The 17,537-nt window shown below is 56.8% G+C and overlaps 6 protein-coding genes across 6 annotated transcripts in view; 3 read left to right on the plus strand and 3 right to left on the minus strand.

Annotated features, from left to right (window-relative positions):
• Positions 1-2,956: 2,956 nt before the first annotated feature.
• VDBG_06300 (siderophore iron transporter mirB) lies at positions 2,957-4,587 on the plus strand (the record flags this gene model as incomplete). The annotated part of the gene is made up of 2 exons (XM_003003811.1): positions 2,957-2,967; positions 3,027-4,587. 2 exons carry the CDS (start codon positions 2,957-2,959, stop codon positions 4,585-4,587), a joined length of 1,572 nt encoding a protein of 523 aa, XP_003003857.1.
• A 2,039-nt stretch (positions 4,588-6,626) lies between these two features.
• On the minus strand, positions 6,627-7,327 carry VDBG_06301 (conserved hypothetical protein; the record flags this gene model as incomplete). Its single annotated transcript, XM_003003812.1, has 2 exons — positions 6,627-6,885; positions 6,942-7,327. The coding sequence occupies 2 exons, from the start codon at positions 7,325-7,327 to the stop codon at positions 6,627-6,629; spliced, it is 645 nt and encodes a 214-aa protein (XP_003003858.1).
• Positions 7,328-12,484: 5,157 nt separating this feature from the next.
• On the minus strand, positions 12,485-13,497 carry VDBG_06302 (conserved hypothetical protein; the record flags this gene model as incomplete). The annotated part of the gene is made up of 3 exons (XM_003003813.1): positions 12,485-12,897; positions 12,991-13,382; positions 13,436-13,497. 3 exons carry the CDS (start codon positions 13,495-13,497, stop codon positions 12,485-12,487), a joined length of 867 nt encoding a protein of 288 aa, XP_003003859.1.
• A 682-nt stretch (positions 13,498-14,179) lies between these two features.
• Positions 14,180-14,635, plus strand: VDBG_06303 (conserved hypothetical protein; the record flags this gene model as incomplete). Its single annotated transcript, XM_003003814.1, has 1 exon — positions 14,180-14,635. The coding sequence occupies one exon, from the start codon at positions 14,180-14,182 to the stop codon at positions 14,633-14,635; it is 456 nt and encodes a 151-aa protein (XP_003003860.1).
• A 153-nt stretch (positions 14,636-14,788) lies between these two features.
• On the minus strand, positions 14,789-16,973 carry VDBG_06304 (mitochondrial inner membrane translocase subunit TIM44; the record flags this gene model as incomplete). The annotated part of the gene is made up of 2 exons (XM_003003815.1): positions 14,789-15,958; positions 16,015-16,973. The coding sequence occupies 2 exons, from the start codon at positions 16,971-16,973 to the stop codon at positions 15,283-15,285; spliced, it is 1,635 nt and encodes a 544-aa protein (XP_003003861.1).
• Positions 16,974-17,442: 469 nt separating this feature from the next.
• Positions 17,443-17,537, plus strand: part of VDBG_06305 (conserved hypothetical protein) — a gene marked incomplete at both ends in the record, with an annotated part of 763 nt that continues 668 nt past the window's right edge. Inside the window, one exon of the mRNA XM_003003816.1 lies at positions 17,443-17,511. Coding sequence (XP_003003862.1) covers positions 17,443-17,511 — 69 coding nt within the window. The remainder of the gene's footprint in view (positions 17,512-17,537) is intronic.

The raw sequence follows: 17,537 nt of genomic DNA on the forward strand, positions 1-17,537 counted from the left end.
CATGCGCCTGTATTTTTCATCGGCGTCGCCTTGTGTTCAAGGGGTGATTTCGCCTGAACATGGATGCCCCGCTCCGTGATTTACCATTCGTTTCTTTTTCAGGTCATCGACTGGCGGCCGGTCAGACTGCGGCGACCCAAGAAGCAATGCAGGAAGTCGATTTTACAAATGAGCCTGGGGCCCCGCTGACTTAGGCCCGCCTGGGAAACCCCCGAAACCCCGTAAAACTTGGCTGCCGGCCCCTCAAACGCCACTCTGGGGGCGTAAAAATTAGGCAGGGCTGGAGAAAGAGGGGACGGCGATGAAATGGCGTACTGCGGCGTTTATCTGAGAGGCCTGAGGACGAAACCGAGTGCCCTGGGGGGCTGGCTGGTGGCTTGCGATGCCGATCTTAGCGCTCCCCATGTGGCAAGCTGACCCTGGGAGGCTTGGTGTCTTGGTGTGTCGCATGCCCCCTTCCTTGTCTTCCCGCCTTTCCCTTGCTTGCGCTGAAGGGTTTTCCTCCGAGACAGGTCAGTGGGCGGGATTCGTGGTGTCTCATCGAAGTCCGGTTCTGGAAGACGACCTGCGTCTTCGAACCACCCCGCGAGCACGTCAGTCGGCTGATCCTGCTGCATGTTGACATGCAGCAGCAAGTATGGGAACGAGACCTTGACAAGAGGGGGAAAAAGAGAAAGAGCCCATCATCAGGACGCAAATACTCGGACAAAAAAACATGCAATACCCAGCCTTGCCAGGCTGCCCATCTGCTGTCAGGCCCGAATCCGGGTGATGCCCGAGTCAGTGAGCCACCGTTGTGAAAGCTGAGATGAATCTCTGGGGAAGAATTTTCACCCATTGCCAATCTCAATACGGCCCTGCAAAGAGCTCTGCGCAACTCAACTTGGACAGCATGGGCAAGTGTTGGCGAGTTGGCGCCGAGATCGCACGACGCCTTTGATCCTTCCATCCAGGAGCCCCTCTCGGTAGGACGAATAGTAGCCACAAGCCACGCGAGCAGACGGGTGAGGGGACGGCAAAACTTGCCGGGTCACTTCGTTTCTGTCAGTCATGGCCCCTCAACCGCCCTTTCGACCAAGGTCGGCGTCGGCTCGGTCTCGCGGTCGGGTGGGGGTAATGCGGACGAAGGCATGGGACTGAGAAGGGGGCCGAAGGGGGACCCTGACGGCGCGCGGGCTACAGGGGTCAGGAGAAGAGGAACAGGGAGAAAAACCGGACATTGCCAAGCGGGTCGTGGGGGGTGCGGCCCATCGGGAACGGGTGCGACGTGTGAATGGCGGCTTCGGTCGTCTTTTTGCACTGCTCATCCCGGCAAGACCTGGATGTTGACCCAGCAAAGTGCCTGTTGTGAAAGCACTGGCTCGTTGTGAAAGCACTGGCTTGTTGTGAAAGCACTGGCTTGCCGTGAGCCACTGCGGCGGGTGGATGGGCAGGCATGATTGAGTGTCCGCGATCAGGACTGCCACAGCCATGAGCACGACCTGTGGGAAGCAGGACACGGAAAGTGGGAGGTCATGCTGCAGTGGCTTATCGAGAGTGGGAAGCTCCACGATGATCCTTCGAGCCGGAACCTCGCGCCATGTCGTGGCGAGGGTCCTGGTACCTTGAGGTGCAGTTGGGTGCAGAAACAGAAAGGGAGCACAGCGCTTCACATGTCGGACATTCCCGTGGGAGTGGTTCTGTTCTGGGCCACCGTTCGGGTCACTGGCTGGCCAGACTGCTTTGCTAGAGCTTTCGGAAAGCCAAGAGGTGAAGAGGGGCGGACAGCAGAGTTTGGGGTGGTGTGTCGTTGGGCTCACTGGGCGTGCTGGGCTCGCCCCTGGCGGGTTCTGATGAGAGCTTCCCAGGCAAGGATCGCTGAGAGGGGGCCTGTAAGGCCAGGGCATTTTAGGGGACAAGGTAGCGTGCGTACGAGCCAACGGCAGGCGCTGCTTGACGATGCCGTCGCCACCCGATGCCACACCCGCCTGGGGACGCTAACACCAACGTCCACATAGCTCCGAGCACGAGCAATTTCTATTGGATGATGGCGTCCTGATGGATCTTATCTGATCATCTGATAAATTACCCACAAGAGCAAGCGGAAACGACTGAGACAAGACACAACCAACAGAATCAGAGTGAGAGGCCGAGTTCGAATTTTCTCCTCGGAACTCTTGGCTTGGCCTAGATCTGGAAAACTTCTGGCCTTTGGTGGGGCTGATCCCTGCTCTCTTTCTGTCTCTCTCTCTCGCTGTCACTGTGTTCCGAAGCCTGGCACGCCAGCCTGACCCGCCCACACCACCCGGTACCTACCTCCCTGCACCAGCACCAGTACCGGCCGGGCTTGCAGCGTGGGCTTGCGAGGCTTGCAGGCGCAGGAGCTTGAGAAGGAGCAGGAGCGACCCCCGTACCAAGTAGGCCCGTGGTGGGGTCACTACTGGGTAGGTCCTGCATCACATCTGAGCGTGATGGGGTCTGATGGGACCGATGGCACTGATGGACGGGAAGCTTTGCCTGGCGTGCCATTGCCGATTTTGCTTATATAGTATCGACGCACTGCAACTGTCGATCCCGCTGTTGCTCCCGTTCCCTTCGTCCTCATCCCTCTCCTACAGACCTGTGAGCGCCCTCCTTGTCTGCGTGGTTCTTCGCAAGCAGCCGACTACACCATCGTCTCATCGATCCCGGTGCTCTACCCGACCATGGCTTCCTACCCTCAAGAGACCCTGCCCAAGGGCGACGGGGCCCCTGCCTACCTCCAGGCCCCGTGCCTGCCCTCGGCTCTGCGCCTGTTGTCGGCACTGCCAACGACAACATCGACATTGAGAAGAGCGTCGCCGCCAACCAGGCCGTCGACGAGATCCCTCACGATGACCTTAAGGCTGACTCGGATGCCGACTCGGCCAACTTCCAGGGTGGTGTCCGCCGTGTGCGTGCCATCACCACTGTCTGGTCCAAGAAGACGCTGTGGCTGATGTTCGCCCTGTACGTTTTCCTGTCGCGGATGAATTGACTGTGAAATTATAGCTGACAGCTCAAAACAGTCTCTACCTCGTCTCTTTCGTCGATCAACTGACCGTCTCCATCACCTACGCCCTGAACCCCTACATCACCTCGTCCTTCGGCAAGCATGGCCTTCTCGCCACCGTTGGCATCGTGTCCAGCATCGTCGGCGCCTGCACGTCCCTGACGCTCGCCAAGGTTATTGACATTTGGGGCCGTATCGAGGGCTTCATCTCCATGACTGTCATCATTGTCATTGGCACCATCATGAAGGCGACTTGCCAGAACATGGAGGCCTACGTCGCCGCTCAGACGCTTTGGTGGGTTGGCCACCTCGGCGCCCTGTTCACCATCGACGTCATGTTGGCCGATATGACTTCGCTGCGCAACCGCATGATCATGTTCACTGTCAACGGCACGCCTCTGATCTGCAGCACCTTTGCCGGCCCCAAGATCGCCGACCTCTTCTACACGTACCACAACTTCCGCTGGGCCTTCGGCACCTTCGCCATTCTCACCGTTGCCGTGGCCCTGCCCGTCGTCATCGTCATGCTGTGGGAGCAGCGCAAGGCTGAGAAGAGCGGCGTCCTCCCCAAGGTCGAGTCCAACCGCACCTTCTTCCAGTCCGTCAAGCACTACCTCATTGAGTTTGACGCTGTCGGTATCCTTCTCGTCACCGCAGTCTTCGCTCTCATCCTGCTGCCGTTCAACATCGTTCCCTACGCTCCCAACGGCTGGAAGACTGGCTACATCATTGCCATGGAGGTCATCGGTGTTCTGTGCATCCCCGGCTTCTACGTCTGGGAGATGTACGTTGCCCCCGTCAAGTTCCTCCCCTGGAAGTACCTCAAGGAGCCCACCATCATTGGCTCGTCCCTGCTGTACTGCGTCATGTTCATCTCCATCTTCTCCTGGAACACGTACTTCGGCTCGTACCTCCAGGTTGTCCACAGGCTCGACATCACCACGGCCAACTACGTTCTCAACGCCTTCTCGCTCGCATCTGCCATCTTCAGCCCTCTGTTCGGCCTGCTCATCCGTTACACTGGCAACTTCAAGTGGGTCGCATACACTGGTCTGCCCATGATGCTGCTCGGCACTGCTCTCCTCATCCCCTTCCGCCAGCCTAGCACCTCCGTCGCCGTCCTCACCATCACGCAGGTTCTCTGCGGTCTTGGTACTGGTATGTTCGCGACGTGCGGCCAGATCGCTGTCATGGCCGTTGTCACCCACCAGGAGCTCGCCGTCGTCATTGCCATCTGGGGCATGTTTGGCGGTATCGGTTCTTCTATCGGTTTTGCCATTTCCGGCGCCATCTGGAACAACGAACTGCCCGCCCAGCTGCTCAAGCGTCTGCCTGCCTCTGCCATTGACGAAGCCGGTCTCATCTTTGGCGACATGGTTCTGCAAATGTCCTTTGCCGATGGCACCCCCGAGCGTGACGCCATTGTCGACTCGTACGCCTACGTCCAGAGGCACATGGTCATTGCCGGTGCGGCTCTTGCTCCCCTCTGCCTGATTGCCATCTACCTCTGGAAGAATGTCAATGTCAACAAGCTCGAGAAGGAGCAGGGTAACCAGACCAAGGGCAACGTTTGGTAAACGGTGGTTGCTTGCTGTTTGGAGTTCTGGATATTATGATTGTAGAGCGGCACGAGGCTGGATATCGTTCCTCGCGATCATGCCTACAAAGTCTTTTCCGCGACTAGATCTTCGAGTTGTAATCTGTTAGCTTTGATTAAAATGAATCAAGCGTCTTCGTTCAAACTTTCTTGAGTCGTGTGTTGCATGCGTGCCTGTACTTTGGAACGCTCAGGACGTGATTGTCGCGATTTGCCGAACGACCTGGTGGCGACTTCGGAGACCTTGAGGATACCGCAAGCAAACTTGTCCGGACCTGGAGGTTGTGGCCAACCCAATCAATTGACAAGGTCTATCAAGTTCGTGGCGGCTGTCAAGGACATTTGGGCATCTGACCTGTTCGTTTGGGGTTCTGCCACTGGCGTGACGCTCCGATGCGCCGAATGTATCGCTGTCTGCTTACATGAGGGGGTAGACGGCGCCCCTAGATGTCTCTGACTATCTTTGTTTTGTCTGGGTTTGCAAGTTTGCAAGGCAAAGGCTTGAATACTTGATGCGCAGAAGACACGGATACATGACGGGGCGGCAGGCATGGACTGGCCTGTTACGCTGTAAAACCACGAAACTCAAATCTAAGCCAATGTGTGTAAGGAGAATGGTGATGGCGATTGCTTATAGATGTGGAAATGTTTCTGAATGCGACGTGCGATACCATGAAGAGCATATCAAGTCTAGTGGCAGTGCGTGGGGTTGAGCCGAGTGAAGAGGTCTTCCGCAATACGTCCGCAGGCCATAGATAGGTAGGGGTGTGGAACACATCTGGATTATGGCCTTCCGCAACTCGTATGTATGCGCTCTCGTAGCCCTTAGCCCTCCCTGTTCCACGATTCCGCAGGGCCTTCTGACATTCAGAGTCCAGACGAAGTTTTCTGGAAGATGGCGCGTGGCGAGACGTGGGTGACGTAGCGTTCAGCACGGTGCTGCAGTCGTCGGATGCTGTCACCGGTCTTGTAAGGTAGGACGAGTGTTATATGCATCGCTTTCATGTACTGGACACCGAGTTCGTTAGAGAATCTTGATCAGAACTTATGGTCATCCTGTATGTATTGGTTTTGGAAGACAAACAATGGCCAATCCGCCTTGAGGGCCTTAAAGAATTTCACGGCGCGCCGAGACGGGGCATTCTTGAGTCGAGGTTCGATTCATTCATATTAGACCTTGAAGGTATCCTGTGTTGAATCTCATTGCAAGCCCGGGTTGAAGCATAGAGTTGGTGTGCTTTTGCTGAGCCTCTATGGAAGGTTCAGAGATTGAGTCGGTGGAAGAATTCTTCCTTCTATCCTTCGAAGAACCGCTCAGCGTAGTTTCTAATAGAATTCTATGATACGTAAACACTCCGAACGCTGTAGAAGTATTTAGTATACAAGACTAGGAGTATCATAACCCTGGCCACAGATTTTCTACACATCCTGGGCGAAATGGTTGGATGGGTAGGGTGAAGAAACATGTCCGTAGTCAATTGCCCCTAGAGAATAGAGGCACGTCTAAAATCTGAACCGCCGCAACCCTTTTACGTATGCCTCCGTGGTCTCAAGCCCTCCCAAATTAGCCCCTGAGCTCTTATTCCATGAAGGACAAGTACCTCCTAATATCTCTCACGTTCGCATCCGCGTTTGATTCCCCGAGTAAGCTCAGTCAATAGTTCAAGGAAACAATACATGGTCCTTTGATAGGAAACACATCTACCGTCCAATCTCGCAACCTTACGATGAAACTCTCGTTGCTTCGTCCTCTTCCTCTCCCAGAAGCTCAGGCACGAGCGTGCCAAGCAGACAAACATGGCAAGCACGAGAATCACAAAATGCCCAACGTTTTACTCAAGATAATATCAATTCGCTGTAAAGTAGAAAACGCCGTCCTAGATGCAGCTCCATTGCTGTGGATATCTCTTTAGAGGCGTTGAAACCCCCACCACCCGACTTCTTGTTTTGACCACTTCTCACGCTCGACCCTGCGAGCTATTACTCTCAAGTCGACACCCAAACTCATACAATCGAGCCTTAGATCATAAGACCGCCGATGAAGCCGGCGACGGCAACACCCATGGTGAGCATGCCCCAACGGATCTCGCCGTGGGCCTCCATACCGGCGCTGGGCGCGCTGGAGGAGCTCGGGCTGGCGGAGCCGGAGGCCGAGGAGGGGGCCGCGGTCGCGGCAGCGCCGAGAGAACCGCCGCCAGTGGAGCTGGGGGCGACGTTGCTCTGAGCGTTGGCGGCAGCCTGAGAGTAAGCCTGGAGCGTCCTCTGGTTGTTGTTGGCACTGGTGTGTGTTAGAAGCCAATACACAGAGAGGATATGGGGGGAGGGAGAACATACGGAGCGTTGATGACGCCGACCATGCCGTTCTGGCAATGCTGGCCGGTGGCACAGTAGTACCACTTGGGGTTGGTGTCCTGGACGGTGACGCTGAAGACCTGGTCGGAGACGCCGCTCTGGACGCGGACGGGGCCGCTGAAGAAGCCGGTCGTGTTGAGGGGCTGGCAGGGCGAGTCGAAGCTCGACTGGGCGACCGAATGGGCCTGGGGCCAGAAGTGGAACTCGACGACGTCGCCAACGGCGGCGGTGACCTCGGCGGGCTCAAAGGTGAGGCCGTTCTCGCCAACCTTGACGACGTGGACGCCGGGGATGCTGGAGCCTGAGGCGGCGGCGGCAGCCTGAGCGGCGGCGGGGGTGGCACCGCTGCTGCTGCCGTAGGCTGCCATGGCGGCGGGGAGGAGGGGGCGAGAGTGCGGAGGCGTGCATTTTGGTTGATGTGGGTTGGTGAAGTTAGAGTTGGAGGGTATAGAGGCCTGAGTATGTGAGACGGTAGGTAGATGATGGTGTAGTTTGATTTAGATGGTTGATTGGGCTGATGAGAGGAGAGAGAGACAAACAACTTTGGATGGCGGCATCCATCCCCTCTTTATGTATCCCATCTCAACAGCTCCATGTCTGTTAGGTTTGGTCCGACCTGGGCATGGCGTGCCGGCCAAGTCAACCGATGGTTGCGAGTCGCGACTCGAGCAGTATCAGACCCTGAAGCCGTGGGCCAAAGCCAGAACCAGGGCGTCGTCGAAGCGCTGCGCACCCATGCTCGCCTTGGTCCTCAAACAGGGGTGCCGCACGAGGCGCGGGTCCCAAACAAGGCCAGGGGGGAATCGGATCGGGTAAGGCGGCGGATTCGACAAACCAAGATGGGCAGATGAACCTATCATGGCGAAGAGGGTCAGGCTTACGCATGCTGAGGTTCATTGTTGGCATCAGCGCTCAGGCGGTCGCCAGGCGGCTTGTCAAGGGGTCATGCTGTGTCAAGTGTGTCTGTGAAGGTGTCAAGCCTTCTCTGGGGTTGCGTCCGCAGGCGGAGGAGGGGTCATTGGGGTGGGTCGGGACGACTATTATGGATGGATGATTGGCCGAGGCAGCCGGCAGTAACAAAGTCTAAAACATCCCAAGATCCAGGTTCGCGTGGGTCGTCTGAAGGGCAGCTGCGGCCAATGGCTGCCTTCCCTACCCAGGGGGAAGCTTCCCCTAACGGCAACCGGCACGGCTCCAGCGCCGGCAGCACCTGCAGCAGCTTCCTTCCCAGCTTCCTTCCCAGCACCTCCCCAGCACCTCCCCAGCACCTCCCCAGCACCTCCCCAGTGTCTCCCGGGCAGCACCTCCCTAGCACCTCCGTAGTACCTCCCGGCACCTTCCCAGAACCTGTCAACACAGCCTCGACGCTAACCCCCAGCAGCAACAGAGCAGGAACCACTAGCACTTGCGGGGGAACTGTTTCTTCCCCTTCCCTGACTAGCCATTCGTTCAGCACCCAGCAACACGGCCCAAGGGCGAACAATCTCTCCGGTCCTGTGGGTTTTCTTCATGATGCCCAAGCTCAGTCACGATGCCAAAGCAATAGTCATCGGCCTTGGCCCTCTTCGGCCTCTCTGCTGCGCCTGCTAGACCTCAATTTCCCGACCCTCATAACCCAGATCATTCCTCAACACCACCAATCTCACCCGCCACCTGCCCAGATCGGCCTCTCTCACGATGCCGCCAACGTTGTCCCTGACTCGGCCGCGCACCGGTGCATCCCAGAGCGACCTACTCCCCAGCCTGCCTCGGCGGCCTCCCACCCCTACCTCTATCTGGAAAAGGCTGTTGTTGCTCATCTCACCTCGGATGGTCTGATGTTGTTGCGTCGTTCGCGCCAATGCATGCACATGCAACCCGCCCCGGCTCCGCCTCAATTCTTGACCTCCCGGCATCTAAACTTTCCGGTGCCACATGGGAATGCCGTTACGCGGCCAAGCTTTCCCAACAGCTCGCCTGCTTCCTCCTTGGTGAGGACACGCCGGCCCCGTCACAGCATTTTGCTCCCGACTCTTTGTCCAGCAAGGGAGGCTGCTGACATATCCCTACGTCCTTTTCGCAATAAGGTTCAGCGTCGTGAGTCGTCATCGCAAACGGGGGTGCTGCTTCTCGTTGTTCGTCCTGCATGATACAAGTTCCTCCGATGAGGTTGCGTCAGCTTGCGTCTTGCTATCTCCGAAGCTGGAATGATGCTGGTGCCCTCTGTTCTGCACGTCTCTCCCTGCCCTCTCCTGACCCTGAGGATCAGGCCTCGGCTCCTGACTCTCGGTTGCTGCCGAAACGATCACCGATTGATGTGTGATTCTTGGGCAATCATCATGGCCATCTTGTTGACAACAACAACAACAACAACAACAGCAACAGATTTCAGAACACTTCTGGCGCCAGCCAAGACGATCTGCGTCCACACATCCTCTGGCCTTCCGCCGCATGCTTTGACAGATCGCCACGGGGACTCTGTTTCTCGTGAAAGAGAAGAGGAGGAGGAAACGGAAACTCCTGTTTGATGTGCTGGTGCTCAAACCAGAGGCTGCCGCCTCGGAGATCCTTGCATGCTGACCCGGCATGACACCCGTAGATCAAGCGGGTTCGGGAGCGTCGGGTGCATAGACCCGTCCAAAGTCGAACCTCGTTGTCCCGCAAGCATCCCAGGCTCCTTGGTTGGATCGTTCCTACTGCCTCCAAAGTCTGTGTATCGGTCCGGCCAGATGGACTGAACCTGACCCATGGACTTAAGTTTAAGTCATATACTGGCATCGCTCTCGAACTTAGAACCAGCGCTGGATGTTCTGGTGAGCCTCTGCTTTCCTTGCCACGTACACATGCAGAGTAATAGTATGGCTACTAAGCACCGCTACAACGTATTTCAGATATCTGATCACAGCAGCTCTCAACTTTGTTTCCCACCCCACGATCATTTCTCCAGACCAGTAGGCAGGCTCGACGCAGAAGGTCTAACGAATAAACAGCACACTTCATCAAGATTACAGCCTCAAGATGGGTGTGCAAGGAAGCGCTCGAACAGGCACGTCCATTCAGTGTGGATCATGTCGACACAATGTCTTCCAGGTCACCGATCGTTGCTTCTGTGGTTTGTGAGTTCAGCCTAGATGATGACCCCGCTCCGCCTACAACGCGACTGGGCTGGCTGTTGCCCGCGGATGCCGGTGCGATACTTCCCTCTTTCGATTGATGACTTCGACGCGCAAGACTTCCCAGCAGGGTCGAAGACGAGGTAGCAGAATACTGCTCTGTCGCCGCTTCAGCTGGGACGTGCTTCGCATCGCCAGAGTTTCCCACTTTCCAATGGATGTCTGCGCTCGTGTTCACGTCGCCGTAGAACTTTCCTGACAGAGCGGCGAGCCTCTATCATCAGCAGTAGGAATACCCACCCCGCCTGATCGACCTGTCCACCTCTTCTCCTATTACAACGCCAAGACTTTGAACTCTTTTTGCGTCCAATGCCGCTGACTGTTCAGGTTTATTCACTGCTCTATTGCCAAGCATCAGGCACGGGCTCTTCCGCTGTTAGCGTGATGTCCTGCGTAGGTTTCCCATTCTTCTGGTCTGGTTGCATCACCTCTGGGACTGGTGGCCCTACCAGACTCGCGCCGAAACCTGAGCCAATGATCGACCTATTTCTCCCCATCATCACCCCGTGGGATATATTTACGTGCCAGTCCCTGTAGAAAATGATACAACGAATTCTAGACTTCGTTGTTACTCAGTAGTCTTGATCACAAAGACGCAGTTCTTCGTTCATGCTGCAGCTGTCGTGTAGAGCACTTCCTTGCAACAGCACGCTAGTTCTGGGCAGAATGAAATGACTGCGTTCCAAACGGAGAGGCAGACTTCGATTCGGCTCCCCTGTAGCAAGATGTTGACAAGAGTTTGTGCGGCTGATGTCAATGAACGTTGGCCAACTTTGCGGGAGCGGACGAACCAGACTTGGCGAGGGACTTGCTAACCCGAACCCTTACCTGGGAACGCCGTCACCCCAATTCAACGTCTCTTCCGCATGCCCCTCCGGGCTGATTTTCTGATTTACCCCTATTTGAGTTTTTCATTTGGGCCTGAAGCTCGGAGGGGGAGGGGTGCGAACCTGTTTATGAAGACTGATCGAGTGCGCGGCTGCATCGCGGGGCGGGGGCTGGGGAAATTTTCGGTTCGACGCGTATTTGCGTCGAGCATGTCTTTTGAAGCCACATTTAGTCGAAATAGGTACTCGACATAAGGTTTGTGCTTTGTTCAAAGGCATTTTGACCTCGGACGTGTTCAGCAACGTGATCTTCTACCCGGGCTCCTGGCTAATAGACTTCTGCCTTCGGCTTACGCATGGCTCGGTCTGAACGAGATTTAGGAAAATCAAGAGTCAACGCCAATGCTTTTCCCGGGGATGACGCAACATCTCATGTCGACAATCAAATGCATGTAAGCCCCTCAGCTTCAATTTTTTTTTTTTTTTTTTGGGGGGGGGGGGGGGGGTTTGCGTACACAGAAAGTGAAGACTAATGATCGAGCAAGAATGAGAGAAGGAAGATGAGAAAGATTCAAAACAGAAGCAACATGAGGCCTGTCCACTAGATTCGCTTGATTTTTCATTCTCGGCAGTGCTGCGAAATTCGGCCGTGAAGACGACGACGCCAGTGGACATCGACCACCATCGTTCCCAATCACGTTTCAAACAACCTCAGCATCCAGAACGCCGTCAAGTACAACCGAGCTTATCAGGGCCTGCAATCCAGCGTGAAGAAGTCGAAGACGGAATAGCACCACTTTAGTGAACGAGATGTATTCTTCTAATGAAATAGACGGCCAATTGCAAGCGGCAAGCCACGAGGCGTCCGCAGGACAGAAAACAGAAACACGCTCAATAGCCCACGCAGACATCCATCAGCAGGGGCAGGGGAAGACACAGAAGTTGCAGGGAATCGGGCACGGGATGATGAAGCAGAACCGTCCCGGACACGCCTCGCCGCCGCGCAGCGTGAGCTCTGCATCGTCAGCGGAGCGGTCTTCCTGCGACACTTGGGGCTCTTGAGCGTCTAGGCTCGCCATGTTAGCTAAGATGCAAACGGGGCGATGTTGTCATGCGCGCGCGCGGCGACGAAATGGAGAGCTCACTCATGGCCATGGCGTCCTGCGACTTGGGCTGCTCAGTGTGCACTGGCGCCGGGGCGCGGGGCATGCTTGATTGGTCGGACATGTTGGAAAGAGGAGATTGATAAAAGAGGATGTTCGTGGTGATGAGAGATGCGATGATGCGATATCGTGGTTCAGGAGAATGCGATCTTGATGAGCTTGGCAGGATGATGGAAGGCTGGGGCTGAGGGAGGTCGTTGGCTGATGGCTGTGCTGGCTGAGCTCCGCCTCACTGCGACGTCATCGATGGCTGGGGCTCGACTGGCTTCACCTCGGCTCACCGAAAACGTCGGGCGGAACACAATAACACTATTAGATCACTGTCGAGCTCGAGGATCTCACTGACAGAATATAGCCCGCAGCTCAAAATCGAACATCCATTTTCACCCCGAAAGCTCTCCATCAATATAGATCTTGACCTTCTCATTATAGAAACAGAGCATACCGGCGATCGCCGCGCATTCGATGGTCGGATGCCGATAGTACCAGACCAAGTCTTCCAAGGTTGTTTCATGATTGAGTCGGACATTGTAGTAGCTTGCGATGCCTTTATAGGGACACTCGGTCACTGTGTCTGACTTCAACAACTGCGCAGACCTTTGGACCACGGCTGTGTAGGGGATGTAGTAGCGCGTTGGGAGGCGGCTTTCCAGCAAGTGGACCGAGTAGGGAGACTCGGCGAGAAGTCGACCGTCACACTCGATACGGATCTTGCGCCCGGAATGGAGGAGCTCAACGCGCAGGTCGGGGTTCTTTGGATGAACATAGATCGGCGTGTCTTCTTCGAGCCACTGATCTGTGTCGCAAACGGGTCGCGTCAGCTGGGTTAGAGAGGCTCATGGGCGGTCGAGGCCGCAGAAGGGGAGAATGAAAAACAGAGCGCACCCACCCATACTCCCAAACTCGAAACGAACAAGATTCTGCAGTGGCCCACGGTCGTGGCTCATTCTGAGCCTCATTACGCTCCTAAACGGGAGCCCAAAGGCAGGATGATCCTCGCGAAGCAAGTCTACGCCTTGCACTTCCATGACATTGAAGCTGAATACTTGCCTGGTGGCATCTCCATCCGAGGCGACGACGGGACCGACGTTGGATGAATGAATGTTCATCAAGTCATCTTCAGGGATGTAGTATTGCGGATACGCCGCATGTTCCCACGCGAGCAACCCTCTCCTCGAGTCGGCAATGGTGCTTCCATGATGTACGACACGAATTCGACGTGTTGCTGGTTCCGTGCGCAGGAACCCGTGCACGAGGAGATAGAGCCCGAGTTGGTGCAAGCTGTAGATGTCAGTCGAACAGGCCTCGGTGCAGGCTTCAACTACAACGCTCACTCGCAGCCCTGAGCTCCAACCTTGACCGTATCCGTCTTCATAGCGGCGACAGGTCCCGACATTTGATGCACTCTTTGAAGCAGACTATGCGAAGATACAACCAGCAAGGGGCTGCAATATTCCGCCAGATGCAGCCTTCAAGTGTGACGATGGATAAGTTGACAACCCGAGCGATCTCACTGTTCATGGCCAATCGCGCCCAGAATCTCGAATTGGCGATGGAAGGTCAGGTGATGGGGGACGTGCATAACTAACTCACGCCCACGCCTTTCCAAAATACACCTATCGATCACTGGGACTTGATGGTGACACAAACTATCGCAGCCATGACTGATTCACGACATGCTCTATCCCAAAACCAACGGACCGTATCGTGAACTGGTTCACGACGATACATCCGCTGGTAGCGCGTCCGAGGTAGTCTGCCTCACGAGCCAGCCTCACACACCTGAGTCACTCGGCGGCGACGACTCACAACAAGAGGCATCCAAGCACCAACTCACTTGAGGAGTCTACAAAAGCTTCACGCCCCAAAGGACCAGCCATAATCATGTCGCGTCCCATCTTCCTCTCAATACCAAAATTTCCATTCAGGATCCCTACCGAGCTCCATTTCGCAAAAATGACAACCACACACAACCCCGTCGAGGCGACCCAAGCCTCGCCATCCTCATCACTGCCCCTCCCCTCCACACCCGTCTACTTCTGGCGCGAGACAGACCCTGACTCGGGCTTCCTCTCCCAATGGGCCCCCTCCCCCTTCCCGCACCCCACCAACCCGTCCCTCGTCTTCCGAACCGCCGAGCACTACATGATGTACCGCAAGGCGCCCTCTTCGACCCGTCCCAGCAGGCCGCCATCCTCACCGCGACGCACCCGCGCCAGGTCAAGGCTCTCGGGCGCAAGGTCAAGAACTTTGACGCCGCGACGTGGGAGGACCGGCGCGAGGCCATCGTGACGGAGGGCACGAGGCTCAAGTTTACGACGGGCGCTGGGGCCGCGGAGCGGAGACGCCGGCTGCTGGCCACGGGCACGGGGGAGCTGGTCGAGGCGAGCCCCTTTGACCCCATCTGGGGCGTCGGGTTTGCGCCGCACGTTGCGCCGACGGTCGACCGGGAGGCGTGGGGGCTTAATCTGCTGGGCAAGGCGTTGATGGTCGTGAGGGACGAGTTGAGGACGGCGGAGGGTCGGGCGGGCTGACTGGCGAGGAAAGGAGGGCAGGATGCTGGGGAGGAGGGGACGTCTGCGAACCAGCAGTACGAACTGTAGAGACCGGGATGCTGTTGAACATTGTACCAAAATTTGAACGCAAGCAACTTCGTCTCAGGCAAGCACATGAATATCAGATTCAGGTTTGGCTCAAAGGGTCATTCCACCGAACGGCCTGGACTGGTCGCACTGACTGAACATTGTGAACCATGTGCTGCGACCCAGGACGTCAAACGGACGTCTGGCATCTTGATTAAAACAAACTGCTCGGCAGACGGCAGAGCCCTTGCCAGGTGCCTCGCAGGCTATTCAATATTCGTACAAGGTAGCCTCCTCGAGGCGAGAGCGGTGTTGGTTCTCCCCGGCCGCAGACCGCAGGCGGCAAGACTCCGCAGATAGTTGGTCCTTCTGTCTGTTTTCTTTCTCCTCCTCTGTGTCTGCATCGGCATCTGCTTCCTCCCAGAAATCGCCTTGTATCCCCCTCCAAAATGCCCCCGGTCTAGTTTTTTGTACATTATTGAAACATCAGAATGACAGAAAGTGTCACATCCAATCGCCAGCGTATGAGAGTGTTGGTGATCGAGCCGAGCCGAAAAAAGACAGGGCCGGCTCGGCGTCGATGATGGTGGTTTTCCCGCTTAGTAGTAGTCGCGTCCGCTCTTCTGCATCTCGATGAGCCTCCATCCCCTCGTCTCCGGGTTGCTGACATCGTCGGGCAGCCTTGTGATGCCGATGGCGTACGTCACCAGCTGCACCTTGTCCTCCATACCGGCCGCGAGCTCGTTGGTCTTGGCGTTGCGGTAGACGTGCACCTCCTGGGTGCGGCAGGTGATGACAAACACGGGAATGTCGCCGGGCTCGAGCATGCGCGCCTTGGCGATGTCGACGTGGCGGATATCGAGGATGCGGCCGTCCGACTTCATGCCGGCCTTGAGGTATTGCTTTGTGAGAGCGTCATAGACGGAGTACTGCGCTTCCGAGAGCCACAGCTTCAGGGTTGGGACGTCACCCTTGACGTATGCGTCGAGGACCTCGGGAAGAATGTATTCGCGCAGCTCCGTGAGGAAGGGCTCCATCTTGAAGTTGGGATCCATCTCGCGGAACTTCTTGATTACCTGAGCCTGCTCGTTCTCGGCGAACCAACCCCCGATGGTGTCGGTGATGCTTCGTGCCGTTGAGATGAGGGGGTTCTCGGACTCCTGGTAGACCTTGCCAGCGCTGAAGAAGCCCTGGACAACCTTGTTCTGGTCGCGGAAGTCTCTCCACGCCTCCTTCCAGGCAGCATCCTTGTGAAGCGTGACGTTGGTGCCAGCCCTGTGACTATCGTTAGCGAAATTCACGAATTGGAAATGCGGAGGATGCCAGCGTACTCAGGGTCCTCAACAAAGTTCTCTGGCGTCTCGCCCCTGAGAGCTCTCTCAGCCTCACGCTTTTGCCTGCGCTCCTCCTTCTCTACCCAGCCGCCGTAACGCGAAGAGCTGCCGTCATCAATGACATCCTTGACGTTCTTGTAGGCCTCGGTCTCACGGATGGGCTTGGTCGCCTTGTCGAGGGCATCGCCGGTGACGTTGGCGACCTTGCGAACACCCTTGACGGCGCTCGTGTCCCAGGTCCACGCAGCGCCCTTGCCAATGGCGCCGGCCGTCGTCTTGACAACGGTCGATGTTGTCTTACCGATGGCGCCCGTGGTGGTCTGGTAGGCCTCGCGGGCCTTGCGTACGCGCTCGCTCTCCTGGAAGGTCTGGATCTCGCCAGAGAGGGCCTTGGTCGACTCGTTCCACTCCTTGGACTTCTTGAGCTCCGTGTTCATCGTCTCCATGAAGACCTGCCACGGTGTCATGTCACCGTGGGGCGGAGGCGGAGGGGCGTCCTCCTTCTTCTTCTCCTCCTGCTTGCCATCGCCCTCTTCGCCCTCCTTCTTCTTGTCGCCGGACGAGGCGCCCTCCTTGTCGGCTGACTCGGAGGAGGACTTGGTGTTCTCCTCCTCGGCGGCCTTGGAAGCTTCCTCGGCAGGCTTCGTCTCAGCCTGGGGCTTCTCTTGTTTTTGCCATGTCGGCGTCGCTACGTGGAAGGAGCGGGCTGGTGTGGCAGAGATGAGGGGTCGGATCTCATGGGGAAGGAAGGATGATCGTAGAGTAGTAGGGCGAAGAGAGGAGGAGGAGGAGAGCTGTTGAGAGGAGAATTGTTGGATGCGGATGGAGGCGAGGCTGTCGGTGGACTGGAGACGATATGTCTGGGTCCTGCCAGTCGCAGGGGCGCTGCTACGAGCAGATGCCCTCGTCAGAGCAGTAGGCGCGACGCTCCGTGAAGACCGGGCAAAAGAGTTCATGATGAAGTAAAAGCGTTCCGCCTCCCAGGTATGGGTGTTTGCGATGCGCAGGATGGGGAGGGGGCAGAGACGACTCGGTCGGGGGCGGAGAGGCAAGTACCTTAGGCCGGGTGAAATTTGGCCGGATCAAAATTTGGGGCGCGACGAGGATTTCTGCGATCTCGGCTCCAGGCGGGCCGCGGCGCGGGCAGGGGGTCGAAGGTCGTGGAAGGGGACCCTAAAAGGAGGTACCTAGGTACCATTGCCATTTAGCCGTGCTTCAGCCGGCTGAGGCCAGGACCACCAGCGACAGGACGTCCACCCCTGAATTGGGCCAATCGGGACATGGCGTGCCAGGAAGCTGTTCGAAAAAATCCAGGTCACCCAAGCAGTATCTACGACTGGCTCTCCTTGACGCCATCCACGATCCGAACATCGACACATATCGGCGGCAGTGCAGCATCGTCTGTCGACCACACCCATAATAAAAATGAGCGGCCCTTCAGCAAGCCGCTTCCTCGCGAGGACGGCGTTTCAATCCATCGCCCGTCCCACCTCTGTAACCGCGATGCTCTCCCTCTCTCT

This window comes from Verticillium alfalfae, genomic scaffold (assembly GCF_000150825.1).
Source record: "Verticillium alfalfae VaMs.102 supercont1.7 genomic scaffold, whole genome shotgun sequence".
Taxonomy (NCBI): Eukaryota; Fungi; Ascomycota; class Sordariomycetes; order Glomerellales; family Plectosphaerellaceae; genus Verticillium; species Verticillium alfalfae.